At 36.5% G+C, this 14,712-nt stretch overlaps 1 protein-coding gene across 3 annotated transcripts in view; it reads right to left on the bottom strand.

Annotated features, from left to right (window-relative positions):
• The window catches only part of CEP135 (centrosomal protein 135), a 103,068-nt gene that overhangs the window by 62,194 nt on the left and 26,162 nt on the right, over window positions 1-14,712 (bottom strand). For 2 of the 3 annotated variants that reach the window (XR_014711434.1, XM_084627092.1), the window contains exons 5-10: window positions 13,227-13,368; window positions 11,514-11,598; window positions 6,155-6,283; window positions 3,119-3,334; window positions 2,155-2,220; window positions 42-192 (exon numbers count right to left, since the gene is read on the bottom strand). Coding sequence is in view for 2 of the 3 variants with exons in the window: in XM_084627092.1 (XP_084483218.1) it covers window positions 42-192; window positions 2,155-2,220; window positions 3,119-3,334; window positions 6,155-6,283; window positions 11,514-11,598; window positions 13,227-13,368 (789 nt within the window). In the remaining variant the exon portion in view is untranslated. The remainder of the gene's footprint in view (window positions 1-41; window positions 193-2,154; window positions 2,221-3,118; window positions 3,335-6,154; window positions 6,284-11,513; window positions 11,599-13,226; window positions 13,369-14,712) is intronic. The other variant, XM_084627093.1, reaches the window with a different exon arrangement.

Below are 14,712 nucleotides of genomic sequence, written 5' to 3' on the forward strand. Positions count from 1 at the left end.
ATAAAAGATATATTTAAGAGAATCAATATTTAAACATTTACCTATAATTTCAAAGTTTTCAACTTTTTCTGAAAGCCTTTGTTTCTCTTGCTCAAGCTGGTTTAACAATAGTTCAAAATTTTGTTTTTCATCTGCTTTTCCAAAGAGTTCATCAGCCAGCCTCTCTTTTTCTCTCCGACACGAACATAACTCCTGACATAAAAATACTGAAAAAGTTAGTACTGTAGGTTCGTAAAAGTACCACTAAGTAAAAATTAAGCAAAGTATTTTAATAACAATTTCAAATTTTATTAACTTTCTAATTATGATCATATGTTGCTACTGTTTAACCAACCCCATGTACAAAATTTTAAATGTTAATGAATATGTATTGTTTTGGTGCCAGTTTTTTACTATAATCAAGTGTAAAGAAAAAATGCATTATGTTATATCCTGCATTCAGAACCCTGCAGTCAGCAATGAAACTAAGGCCTTGTCTACACTACGGGGAGAGATCGATCTAAGTTATGCAACTTCAGCTATGTGAATAACATAGCTGAAGTCGACATACTTACATCTACTTACTGCAGGGTCCACACTATGCAATGTTAACCAGAGATGCTCTCCCGTCAACTCCCCTGGCACTTCTCGTTTAAGTGGAGTACAGGAGTTGACGGGAGAGCAATCGGCAGTCAATTTAGTGGGTCCAGCTAAATTCACGACCGATGCATCAATAGACGAATTGGTAAGTGTAGACAAACCCTAAGAAGAACCAGATCAGTTTCATTCTGCTGCTATATTAAGAGGGAAAAATGATTTAAAAATAAAAAGTGGAGAGGAACCTGCAAAGGAAAGAAGATACGACTAAAGCAAGAGATCTTAGTAAGCAGGTCTGATCAAACAGTATTTCATAAATATAAAATATTTGATTAATTTAATTGGCATTAAATAATTTGTATGACAATATTTTGTTGTATTCAACCAGTTCTATATCTGGTCAAATACTGTTTCGTGCATATTTTTTCTATCATTAGCTCATCCTACTAATTGAATGCTTTTTAAAGAAATATTTTATATAAAGTTGATTTTAACATTTTCATACAATACTTAAACAGTGCCACTACATGATGTAAAAAGAAAAGGAGTACTTGTGGCACCTTAGAGACTAACCAATTTATTTGAGCATAAGCTTTCGTGTAGCTCACGAAAGCTTATGCTCAAATAAATTGGTTAGTCTCTAAGGTGCCACAAGTACTCCTTTTCTTTTTGCGGATACAGACTAACATGGCTGCTCCTCTGAAACTACATGATGTGTTGTTTTAAACTACAGGAGACACACTTTAAAGGACATGGGGACGCAGGTATTTTTCATCTGGGCTGTTAAGCTTTGTCTCCAACCTAGCAAGTGCTAGGTAAAACGTTGGAAGTCCTGATTAAGAGATTGAGCAGTTTCTATATGCAAAAAATTCTCTGAGATGTCCTGCTTGGGTGTGGTGAAAATAATTATGCCATTACAGATGCTCCCGAGGTTACGCAAGACCCAAATTATGCAAATTCGCACTTACGGAAAAAGTTCCATAAGCTAGAAATAGGAGGTTTTGGGGGTTTTTGGCGTAACAGTGAGGTATAAGTTTCCCATTTATGCAAAATTTGAGTTATGCGAGGCGTTCTGGAATGGAACGATTGCGTAACCCGGGGAGCGTCTGTACAAACTAAGGACTATGACATTGGGCAAGGAGAAATTATAACAAGGAAAAGATTGTACTCTACACAGAAATGTCCTTTGTAATACAATGTGTAGAAACAAATACAAAAAGAAAACTACAATGCTTAACCAAACTGTTTGTCTACAGAATTTTTTTCTTTCGTTTATTCAAATTTACAACATAATCATAGGATGGCTCATTCAGCTTTTTAACTTTGGAATGTACTCTCTAAGCTATTTTATTTAAGTTCTTAGATATTATAGAAAATATTCATGCCTATACACATTTTCTATTTTAAAAGAGCTAACAGATATTTTCATTCCTGTAAATTTAACAATTTATCTCATAAGGATGAATGCATGTTAAAATATTCTATACAAGATATGATAGACAGAAAAAAAAAAAAGAAATCACAACTTAATTGGAGTTACCTGAAGAAACCTCAATTTGAAAAGGTTGTTTTACTTACTGACTTAAATCTCGTTATTGTTTCTTCAAGATCCTGTATTTCACTATGTTTTCTTTTAATCTCTTTCTATTAATCAAAGTTAACATATATTAATAAAAAATAAGTATTCAAAATTATAATTCCTTTAAAATCAAACATCCTTGATATTGTGTACAATATATTTTTGTGAGACATATACAACTTACTTAGAAAGTGATTTCTACTTTGCTAAATTCTAAGTACATATACCCAGTAAAATGCTACATAAGCTGAACTTAATACCTAAGAATTTACTAGTCATCACTTACTTGATTGAGAGCTTGATTTCCATGTTATTTATTGAATAAAGAACAGAACAGAAGTACTGGAAAAGTCTAAAATTTGCTGCACACAGACTTATATTCCTCTTAGAACATAGAGATTAATTGCTTGATTCCTCAGACCAGAACCCTCCAAAACCAATCATCATTGTTACAAAGATCTATCTTGTCCCAGGAGTTCTTGGTCTCAGAATTTTTTTTTTAAAACAGTCTTCTTCCTTCTAGAAGCTAACTACTCTTTAAATAATTGTCTTGCCTAAAATAGTAAAGTGACAAAATAAGAGAAATAAGCCCATTTCCATTAGCATGCTTGCTGGTCTATTTTGTGCATTTTCCTGCTCATTCTAAATAGAACAGAGAAAAAAATCTTAAACCTTAAACACAAAGCACCAAGAGATGAACCCAAACAAAGTTTTATGGTATTTTATAGTACTAGACAAAGCTTTGTGATGCCATAGTAACAAAAATATATATTTAATCATGGTGTAAGGATAGTCACCTTTCAATGAGAAATTCTATACAACATTCTAAGTACATTTCATAGTGTTTTGATCTGCGGTAGGAAAATAATCCTTGTATCCTTTAAATGCAGATCCAACTCCTCAGACTTGAATGGGAGTTGGATCAGATCCATAACAACATAGCAAATTACAGTATTTGCTTACCTTAGCTTCCCCAATTTCCTTGTCTGCAGTCTCAAGCACAATTTCTTTGTGTCTTTCCAATTGCTGTGCCAAATGGTCTATCTCACTCAGTTCTTGGCAAAGTTCTTCATTTTTATTGCTTAAATGAACCACTTCACTAGTGACATTTTGTCTGGTGTCCAAAAGGTCTTGTATGCGATTCTCAAGCTCTCTATTTGTTTGCTGAAGATATTCAACCTAAGATGTATTTATAATTAAAACAGTAATATTAAATACAAAAATGTCAAATATTATTAAAGGAGATAGTATAATACCTCTTCCACTAATTCTGAATCACTGTACCTGCTTTACACATTAAAAACAAACTACATCTCTCCTTGTAAAAAATTGCAGTTTTTCCTATTCTTAAAATATAATAAAAGTTAACATAAAAAAAATTATTAACATGGAGTTAAGGTTGTAGGCACCCAACAGTGCCTTGTGCTTTATGCTCCTTGTGCCTTACTAGAACATGAATTTAATTCCCAGAACCCAAATACTGAGAAACAAAGAAGTGTGGAATTAAGACCCACTATCACCTTTACAAGAAACTTAGGGCTAGTCTACAATAGAAGCGCTACATAGCCAGTGAAGACACTCTATGGTGACCGGAGAGAGCTCTCCCATCAGCATAATAAATCCACTTACATGAGAGATGGTAGCTATGTTGGTGGGAGAAACTCTCCCGCCAACATAGAACTGTCCACACCAGTGCTTAGGTCAGTATAATTTACGTCACTCACACCCCGGAGCTACGTAAGTTATACTGAAGTAAGTGGTAGTGTAGACCTGGCCTTAGTATTGTAATAAAAAACAAACATCAGAAAACTGGGAAGTGTATAGCCAAGCTAAGGGAGCTGGAGTATTGGGGTTGCAAGCCCGCACCATTTCTGAAGGACATTAATGAGTGAGCATCCATGTCTCCACATATTCCCCCCCTACTACAGCCTCGGGGGCATTAATGGATGGAGAATCTATGTCCCTCACAAGTCCCCACTTGCTCTCCTCTCCCCATTCCTACTATGTACCTTGACAACCCCAATACCTCTCCCCACACCAAAGGCACTGAGGGGATATCACTACCCCCACATTCCTGACCTCCTTGAACTGCCACCCATGACACCTGTAGCCTAGGGAAGGAATTTGCCTACCTGGAGAGGAAGGATGGGCCAGTGGTCAGAGCATTAGCCTGGCACTCTTGAGACCCAGGTTTGATTCACTGCTCTGCCCTTGATTTCCTGTGTGCATGACCTTGGGCAAACCACTTCAGGTATATCTACATTTGGAGACAGGGGTGTGATTCCTAGCTTGAAGAGACATACTTGCGCTAGCCTTCATCAGGCTAGCATACTAAAAACAGAGCGTAGCCAAGGCAATATGAGCTCTGGGAAGGACTAGCTTCCCAAAGTATGTATGTAGGGTCTCCAATGGGCATGTATTCAGGGTGGCTAGCCCATCGTGCTGCCACAGCATTTTTAGCATGCTATCTCAATGAGGATACCATGAGTACGTCTCCTCAGGCTGGGAATCACACCCCCATCTCAAAGTTGAAACATACCCTTAGTTTCTCTGTGCCTCAGTTCCACATCTGTAAACTGGGATAACGATACTTCTATTGTCCACGAGGGTGTTGAGAGAATAATTAAAACAAATGTTCTGAGGTGCTCAGATATTACAGTAATGGGGGCCATATAAGCTAACTACATACATAGTTATCAGCAGTGCTCCCTCTAATATGTCCCCGAGGCACCTTAGACAAGCATTGCTAGTAGCTAGGGAAATGCGTTCCATGGACCACAGGAGACATGGGGGATGGGGGCAGTAAAGGGGATTGGCAGTACAAGGGGAACAAAGCATGACCCATTGGTTCCCTTTATGTTATGGGGGAACTGGAGTATCAGGGAACACAGCAGAAATGGGGGGAGGGGATTAAATGGGGATATGTATATCCCCATATAGATGCCCTCATTCATTTCCCCAGGCTTAGGGGGCTCCCTCGCTAGAGTCGTCCTATAAAGCAGGAGCTGCAATCTCCACTCCATATTATCTCACTGTGCTATTACATTATGAATAAGGGGAAATAATGCAAGTTAAGACCAAATAAATGCTTCCTTTTAAGAGGTCTACTGCTGTTTTTGTTTTATCCCTCAGTACCATTTTTTAAAATAAGTACAAAGGGTTTATAAAATTGACTTCAATGAGACAACTCACATGAGCAAAATTACCCACCTTCATGAGTGTCTGCAGGATTGCAGCCTAAATTACTCACTTCATTAATTTTGATCTTCAGTTAAACAATGTAAGCAATTTTTTACTTTTGAAACACATTTATTTTCAATTTCAGAATCTCAATTTTTCATCATTCTTTAACAGTTACTATTTAAAGTTGCTAGGTTTAATTTTAAAATTTTTCTTGAGATACTTATTTCTACTTCCTACTTAGAATTGTCTTTGCAGATTAATACTCCTGCTACACATGCTATGAACAGGTTAACATTTAGGGGGCATTTGTATGGCTCAAAGGCACCACTTTTCCAGATTATCTGACCCTATGATGCCAAAGACAATGTGGTATCTACAAAGACAATGTAGTTGAAGAATCAGAGTTAACTGTAAGTAACTTCTCTTTTCAGTGTACAGTTTCAGTCCCTCACACACAGAAAACAATATAAAGGACCGAACAAAAACTTTACTGTTTTCAAATTAGTCCAAACATCATACAGAAATTTTACAGTTTGAACATAACAAAATGAAAGTTACTAAACACAGCTGTCATACCAAAATATTTTAGTCAGAAACCGAGACCTTTGGGCTATAAACTGAAAGTATTCTAAACAAACATTAAGTCATTTAAAAATAAACTGGTAACAAAAGACATGATGCAATTTTAAATTAAGCATCTTAAGCTGATTTTGTTTCTAACATAAAACATACTTTTTAAAAAAAGAGGAGCTACAAGTAATTTATAGGTTGCTAGTATTTCTAAACTTGACAAACTAATGTGCATAAATGTGTTACCTGCAAATTTAAATGGGCAATAAGCTTCTCGTTACTTTTACTTCTGGATTCCAAAGATATAACATCATGAGAGCGACCACCATCCAGTGCTAGTACTAGACGTTCTATCTCTCTATCTCTCAGCTCAACCTTCAGGGAGAAAATATTTATTCCTTTTAAGTGCTTATTTATCTCCTGGCCAGTCTTGGAAAACCTCTACTATTTTTGTATACATTAAATAGATTGAATATAAAGTTGCTAGCCTTTTATTTGTCACAATAATAATAAAAAACATACAACTGGATGATATACTGTAAGAGGAAATCTGAAAATTTAAAATCTCCAGAACATTAAAGGCAGTGACCTGGCTGGGAAAATGCCACTGCTTACTTTATTATATTTATCACTTTTAAGTTGAAAATGTTCAATATTTTAAAAGAATATTCTCCGCTCCACCATCTTATCCATCTGCAGCCCAAACCAATAATCCCACTCCCCCATTTATTTATTTATTTTTGGTAACAGTACAAGAAAAACTACAGAGTGGTTTGTGTTCATTTAAAATGAAAAGAAATGAATCTGTGGTAAAAATTAAATTTGAGAAGTTGCTTGAAAAGAATATTCTGATCAAATACATATCTTTAAAAGAGTAAATAATAGGCACAAAAAGGGAATAGAAATCGCATATGCAAAGTACAACAAAGGCACAGATCTCAGAAATTCAAGAACTCAAAATGCAAAATATATAAATGTTTTCAAAATCCAAAGCATGAGTTCAATCATGTCTTCGTTACTAATGGTTATTATGACTGACATGTATAAATTGGCAAAAAAGTGTTTTTCAAGTATATTCCCAATGGCAAATGTTTTCCACAAGCACATTCTCATTAAAAAAAAAAGTAAAAAAACCTTACTAAACAGATTCAAAAGTGAAACATCTAAGTATTGGTATTCTATAATGTGGCTTATTCATGTGCCAACGTGCTTTCTCAGGCATACTACCATAGTGCCAGCTAACGCGTACAAAGGGTACCCTTAACCAATACTTTGCATCAAATGTGCTACATCAGTCAACTGTAAGCAGCATTGCTTAAATCAGTAGTTCTCAACTAGGGGTACATATATCTCTGGGGGTAATGCAGCGGTCTTCCACAGGGTACATCAACTCATCTAGATATTTGCATACTTTTACAACAATCTACATAAAAAGCACTAGCAAAGTCAGTAAAAACTAAAATTTCAGGCAGACAATAACTTGCTTATACTGTACTATACACTGAAATGTAAGTACAAAATTTATATTCCAAACTATTTATTTTATAATTATATGGAAAAATGAGAAAGTAAGCAATTTTTTCAGTAATAGTGTGCTGTGACACTTCTGTATTTCTATGGCTGATTTTGTAAGCAAATAGTTTTTAAGTACAGTGAAACTTGGGGTACACAAGAGAAATCAGACTCCTGAAAGGGCCGGGGTACAATAGTCTGGAAAGGTTGAGAGCCACTGGCTTTAACCAAATGAGGAATGTTTTTATGCATGAGTGCAAGTTATCAACATCGCAGCCACACAACAGGCATAAACAGATTGCAGTAATATTATGCTTATTTGGATAATGAAGGATTTTTGTCACCTCTAATATCCTGCACATTCCTTAGGGAAAGAAAAGAGGTTATAATTTGATTATGTCAGGTGGTCGAGTCAATGCTTCAGGCAATGGAGCAAGCTTGCTAAGGTCACTGATGCATTTACTTCTGGTGCTCCTGTAGGTACTGTCCACTTTGTTTTACAGATACCCAGATTTGCTTGTCTCAGAGGAAAATGCATTAAGATCAGAGTTTAGAAATTATTTTAAAACCAGAGAATGTCAAAGGATTTTACTTTGTAAAAGTCAGACTTAACACTGTTCTTTCCGTCCTTCCTTTTACCCAATCTGGTATTGGAAACTGATGTTTCCAAAGCTATTTGGGGAAGAATCTCTGATAGCTCAGCTTGGAATAACAGAAGAACAGAGTTTCAATATGAAAAGATTTCAAGATGCCCAGTACTTTGTTCTAAACTAAACTAAATTCAAATTCTAATAATAATAAATTTTATACAATCTTACCTGACCAAAAAATAAAGTAAGGGGTAAGATCATTTGAATTACCGACCTTGTCTTGAATATTTTGAAAAGCAAACTAGGAAGGAAGAAAAATGCTGTGGCAAAGGGAAGATGTGACTTTGACATGGGACATTCTCACGTTTGGTGCACTAGTATGAAAAGGTCACAATTGGTGTGACTGGATGCAATACTCATCTAAAGACTGGAAAAAGACCAGAATTCCTGGTCAGACCCCTATGCAGGTAGGCAATGTACAAGAAATCCAGAACAAAGACAACTACATCTCTAACTCTCCAGACAACTAGCCTGGAAGGTAGGAACAGCAAAAGAAAATCAGCTGCTGGGACTCATGCAAGACCAACCAAAAGCACTGGGAAGTACCTGATTATAAGGAGTAGCAAGAAATCCAGGATATACTTAACAGGAAAAAAGACTGCTTTCAGGGAGATGCCTTTTGAAACAGCCATGAATTGGTGTACCTTTGCACCTGAGGGAAGGGAGTTATTTTATCTGTTTAAGCTGCATCGTGCCCAAAGGAAAGACAATTAAGGGACTGGGTTGGCTGGATCATGGTCTGGGCAGGAGGTAAAGCAAATGGTTGAAGGAAAGGCAGTGGATATTTCGGTCCCTGGATCTTTGGCCTGCCTTCTTTGTTTACAGCCTAAGGCTAGAGCTCTCAATACAAGGGAGAAAGGAGCTCACCATCACCTCCTTAAGTACTGTTACAGGTGATATTTGTTTGTGACCCACAAGAAAATTCAAATTAAAAACACATGCCTACAAGAATCTCCTAAGAACAAGCAACCATCACCTGTAGATTGAAACTTCTATTCCTCTTTCACTACCTTTAAATCAAAGACAAAGAAGGTCTCTGGAGAAGCTGGATACAGTTTTGCTAGCATTTCACCACAGACTGAAAATACCTCGGTTTCAGCTGGAGATAAACTCCTTTAAGAGTTATTCAGAGTTATCAAAGAAGTTAAATTGGACAAAGTATCAGAAAAAGTGTAAGAGTCCAGTGTGATGTTTCTGTCATTTATGACTGTATGCAATGAGAGCCCTTGCATTTTGGGGAGGGCCTGAGAAACAATTTTGCTATTACTCTTCCACCGCAGTAATCACATCACATTACTGCACAGGACTGGCATTAGAATTTTGGGAAGGACCATTAGAATGACTTTTGTATCCCTCTCCTCAAATTTTCAGGCTAACACCAAACTTCTCCCCTGTGGTAGAAGTGAAGACCAGATGATTATGATGGATAATGTGCACAGAGAGCATTAAAAACATATATTAAGGGACAGGGGCTGCTAGGGCTCTCGTTCATAAAGAATGGTACATACAGACTAGGTAATTTTCTCTGTCTTTTCTCCAATTTAACTAGAAAACCCCAACTAGTCAATGATATTGATGTAACTTAATCTCTCAAAATCCCATCATTTTCCCTAAAAATTTTCAGTCTCCAGGGAAGCACAATACATAAAATTAATTTAACTTAATATCTGTGCTTTTTTGCTTCTTCCCTTTCCTTATTGGTTCTTTACTTCCATCTCCACACCATTTTGTTCTCATTTCTGTCTTTGATCATTCTCTCTTTGGAAGGCAACATCTATCTATCTTCCTCTTTTTCACATTTGCTCCCATTTTGTTGTCCACTGCCTTATTTCTTCCTGAGTTACACTGTCTCTACCGCCCTCTCTATACCCCAAGTATTCTCTGTCCTACATATTCCACCATGCTATCCACGGTCTCCTCAAGGTCCTCCCTCAGCTCCCTTTCTAATATTATACATGGCACTTAAGTGGTGCTTTTCAAACTAGTGATAATCACATGACTACCATTGTGGGGAAGGTTAGGATTATTACCTCCATTTTACAAACAGAGCAACTGAGGCAGAGAGCAAGTCAGTGTGGAATACGAACTTCCCCTGCTCCCAGACCCAAGCACAAATGACTAGATCTAAGTATCTTACACTAATGAGCTACTTCTTGTGGCCTGAGGTCACACTGACTCCTCAACAGAAGAGTTGACTTAACAGCAAACAGCTGAAAGGCAGCTTTCAGCAGCCCTACCACAATCAACAACAGACCTTTCTGTCCCTTCAGAGCTACAAAAATATCTGGGGATCTTCCCCACGCCCACTAAAAATTAAAGCAGGCATAGCTGTGGGTTTCATGAATCACAAAGATAAGCTGTGGGTAGCTGTTTGGTGGGCTATAAACAGCACAAGAATTTTTTTGGGTGGAGGAGGGGAATCAGTGACAAACTATCAGTCCTAGCAAGCTATTTTAACTGGTTTACATTCGCAAGGCTTTCTCTGAAAAGAGGCTTTGTGGGGGAGGGAGAGAGAGAGAGAGAGAGAGAGGGAATGGAGGCTAGTGGGGGAGGAACAAGGCCACATGTTTTTTCACTGTCAGAGAAAACATGGTGAAGGTAGAACTCCAAGAAAAGATTAAAATTTACCCTAAAAAATTATCAAGAATTTATCAGTTTCAGAAGAAATCCACTTTTGGATGAGAAAACTAAAATCTTAATAACCAAGACTCAGAGTAGTAGATGTTATTAAACTATTTGGTTTCAAAATATTAGTAATTTTAAGTCTGTACATATACCCTGCTCCTGAGATTTTTTTAAAGCATCAGTTCCCCATTAATTTAAACTAAGTCAATATTTTATCATTTAGTATAATCACCTTTCTTTTTTTATTTACATATGTTTAAAAAGCAGATATTATTTATGTAAAAGATATCCTACCTATCTCTCCACATATGCAGAGTGCAAGTCTAAAAGTTCATACTTTAGTCCAAAACAGGAATCTAATAAACCACATATGGACTAAGAAACTGCAAAGATATTTGAATCTGGTTAGGATAAACTTTTTTAAAAATCAGTCCAAACTTAACAAAAAAATTATCTTTGATGTATTTGTATATCAAAGTGATCCTGGAATGATTTGTGCTTGTATACATACATGAAAACCTCAATTTAAAATGCATTAAGTATATGTTATTTAATGGAATCATTGATCCAAACAGAACATAAGCAGTAGGAAAACATCTTTAAGAAAACATCTTTGCATTAGCAATTTCATCCAGAAGTATAAAAGCAACACAGTATAGAATAGGGGTAGAATAATATTACTAATTTATGGAACTCACTCTGACCATATTTAAAGCTTAATGCTTTTCCAGTAATGTAAACATACAAATTATACACAGACTATTCCAGTGTCACTGTGGCAAAACAAAACAAAAAAATCTTGGAAGTGTTTATTCTACCTGTTTGCTATAATTTTTCACCCCACGTTCAGATATCTCCAGCTTTTCTTGCAATTCGGCTACTTCCAACTGAAGTTCATGAATTCTGAAATATATTTACAATATAGTGCATATGTTCAGATTGTGTTGTATTACTAAATGAAGCCAAACATATTCTAGTGAGATAGAGTTTCAACAGTTTTTTATAAATATTTGCTCCTTGCCCCCGCAAGAGATACATTGGACTAAACAGAAGAGTTACAGCCATGCATAATATAAGTACAGAGGCTTCAGTATGAAAAGTAGATGAGCTTTAATAAAAGAAAACCAGGAAGATATCAGAGAAAATTTTGTTTTAAATGACTAGAGCCTCATACAAGTTCAAGTTCCCAGGACAAACAAATATTCTTAATACGTAACTGAAAAAGGGGGGGAAAAAAAAAAAAAATATATATATATATATATATAGACAAACACCTAAGATGAGACACCTTCTCCTCAAAACTCTGCCCTCTTGGCTTCAATTCACAGTATTTGAACTAAAATTCATTTAAGGTACCATATTAGAATCTGAAGAGAAATGCTTTAAGACCATAAGCTATTCTTAAATCTCCATTGCTAGTGTGTTATACATTTATAGCATTAATCAGATAAGACAGAAAATATCATATTGCCTCTATATAAATCCATGCTATGCCCACATCTTGAATATTGCGTGCAGACCTTGTTGCCCCATCTCAAAAAAGATATATTAGAATTGTAAAAGGTACAGAAAAGAGCAACAAAAATGATCAGGGGTATGGAATGGCTTCCGTATGAGGAGAGATTAATAAAACTGGGACTTTTCAGCTTGGAAAAGAGACAACGGGGGGGGGAATAAGATAGAGGTCTATAAAATCATGACTGGTGCGAAGTAAGCAAATAAGGAAGTGTTACTTACTCCTTCTCATAACACAAGAACTAGAGGTCACCAAATTAAATTAATAGGCAGCAGGTTTAAACCTAACAAAATCAAGTATTTCTTCACACAACACACAGTCAACCTGTGGAACTCCTTGCCAGAGGATGTTGTGAAGGCCAAGACTATAAGAGGGTTCAAAAAGAACTAAATAAATTCATGGACGATAGGTCCATCAATGGCTATTAGCCAGGATGGGCGGGAATGGTATCCCTAGCCTCTGTTTGTCAGAAGCTAGGAAAGGGAGACAGGGGATAGATCATTTGATGATTACCTTTTCTGTTCTTTCCCTCTGAAACACCTGGCATTGGCCACTGTTGGAAGACAGGTCTAGTTGGACCATTGCTCTGATCCAATATTGCCATTCTTATGACATACACAGAAATTAAGAATGACGTAATGTAATCTTTATTCCATATTGAGAGCACTGTCGGTCAATAAAAATGATATTCAGTGTAAAAAATAGACTGTTCTTAAAGAATATGTATTTATTTTCCGAGAGAAATCACTTGATTGCTCTGGTGTCATTACCACAGAAATACATGAATGACTGACTCTTCACGCACTTAGATGTTCTTCTTGGCAAAAAAAATCTAGAAGGGCTATAGAGTAGCAAATCAAGTGAATGTGTGATTGGTGCTGCAAAACTTCTTAGCAATGAGACATGAAATGCTATATCATGTCAAAGATTAAAGAGAGAGATGAGAAAAATATTGTTACAACAGCAAATATATATTACCAACATTTCAACATTTTGAAAAAAATCTTTAAGTCACCTGTTATCAGCCACTTGAAGAAGATCTGCAACATAGGGGTCCTCTGGCTGAGGAATTGGATAAGTGCTGACTCCTGAAGGAGGGACAGGTTGATCAATCTGCATGAGTTGACGCCTGAATGGAATGTTTCTTTTCCTGCCACCTAAAAATCCACAAATGCTTATTACTTGAAATTGAAGTAAAAGAGGATATTATATGTTATTTGAAGTGAAATATTCAATAGCTTGTGAATTGGTATGTTCCTCCTTTTCGTCACAGAGAACTGCCCATGAATAGAAGTCATACATTCTTGACAACATCTTTAATAAAATTCACATTAATTTTGTCTAATTCCAATTTTAAATAACCAAATATGCAGTCTGATCCAGATAAAGTCCAACGAAAGAAATTTCCCTCCATATGTTTGGTGGCCTATACTTTCTACAACACAAGCTGTAGAACTTGTTACTGTTTCACCAACCCTCACCCTCTCAACTAAGCAGTAGCTACAAGCACAAGAGCTGCTAGTAACAACATTACTGAGAAAATGTTTAAACACTTTAAATAACTTTCAGATTCTGTTATTTCTATTTGTAATATTTTCAAACAGTCTCAATAGTCATCATGTAATGTATGCAGTGTTGTTGTAGCTATGGTCGTCCCAGGATATTAGAGAGACAAGGTCGGTGAGGTAATATCTTTTACTAGAACAACTTCTGTTGGTGGGGGAGATGAGTTTTTGAGCTACACAGAGCTCTTCTTAAAGACAGAAGTTGGTCCAGAAAAGATATTACCCCATGTCAAGGTTCCTCCCCCACTCTGAACTCTAGGGTACAGATGTGGGGACCTGCATGAAAAACCTCCTAAGCTTATCTTTACCAGCTTAGGTCAAAACTTCCCCAAGGTACAAAATATTCCACCCGTTGTCCTTGGACTGGCCGCTACCACCACCAAACTAATACTGGTTACTGGGGAAGAGCTGTTTGGACGCGTCTTTCCCCCCAAAATACTTCCCAAAACCTTGCACCCCACTTCCTGGACAAGGTTTGGTAAAAAGCCTCACCAATTTGCCTAGGTGACTACAGATCCAGACCCTTGGATCTTAAGAACAATGAACAATCCTCCCAACACTTGCACCCCCCCTTTCCTGGGAAACGTTGGATAAAAAACCTCACCAATTTGCATAGGTGACCACAGACCCAAACCCTTGGATCTGAGAACAATGAAAAAGCATTCAGTTTCTTACAAGAAGACTTTTAATAAAAATAGAAGTATATAGAAATGAAGAAATCCCCCCTGTAAAATCAGGATGGTAGATATCTTACAGGGTAATTAGATTCAAAAACATAGAGAACCCCTCTAGGCAAAACCTTAAGTTACAAAAAAGATACACAGACAGAAATAGTTATTCTATTCAGCACAATTCTTTTCTCAGCCATTTAAAGAAATCATAATCTAACACGTACCTAGCTAGATTACTTACTAAAAGTTCTAAGACTCCATTCCT

The sequence above is a fragment of the Lepidochelys olivacea genome (genome assembly GCF_965140295.1).
Source record: "Lepidochelys olivacea isolate rLepOli2 genome assembly, chromosome: 4".
Lineage (NCBI taxonomy): Eukaryota > Metazoa > Chordata > Testudines > Cheloniidae > Lepidochelys > Lepidochelys olivacea.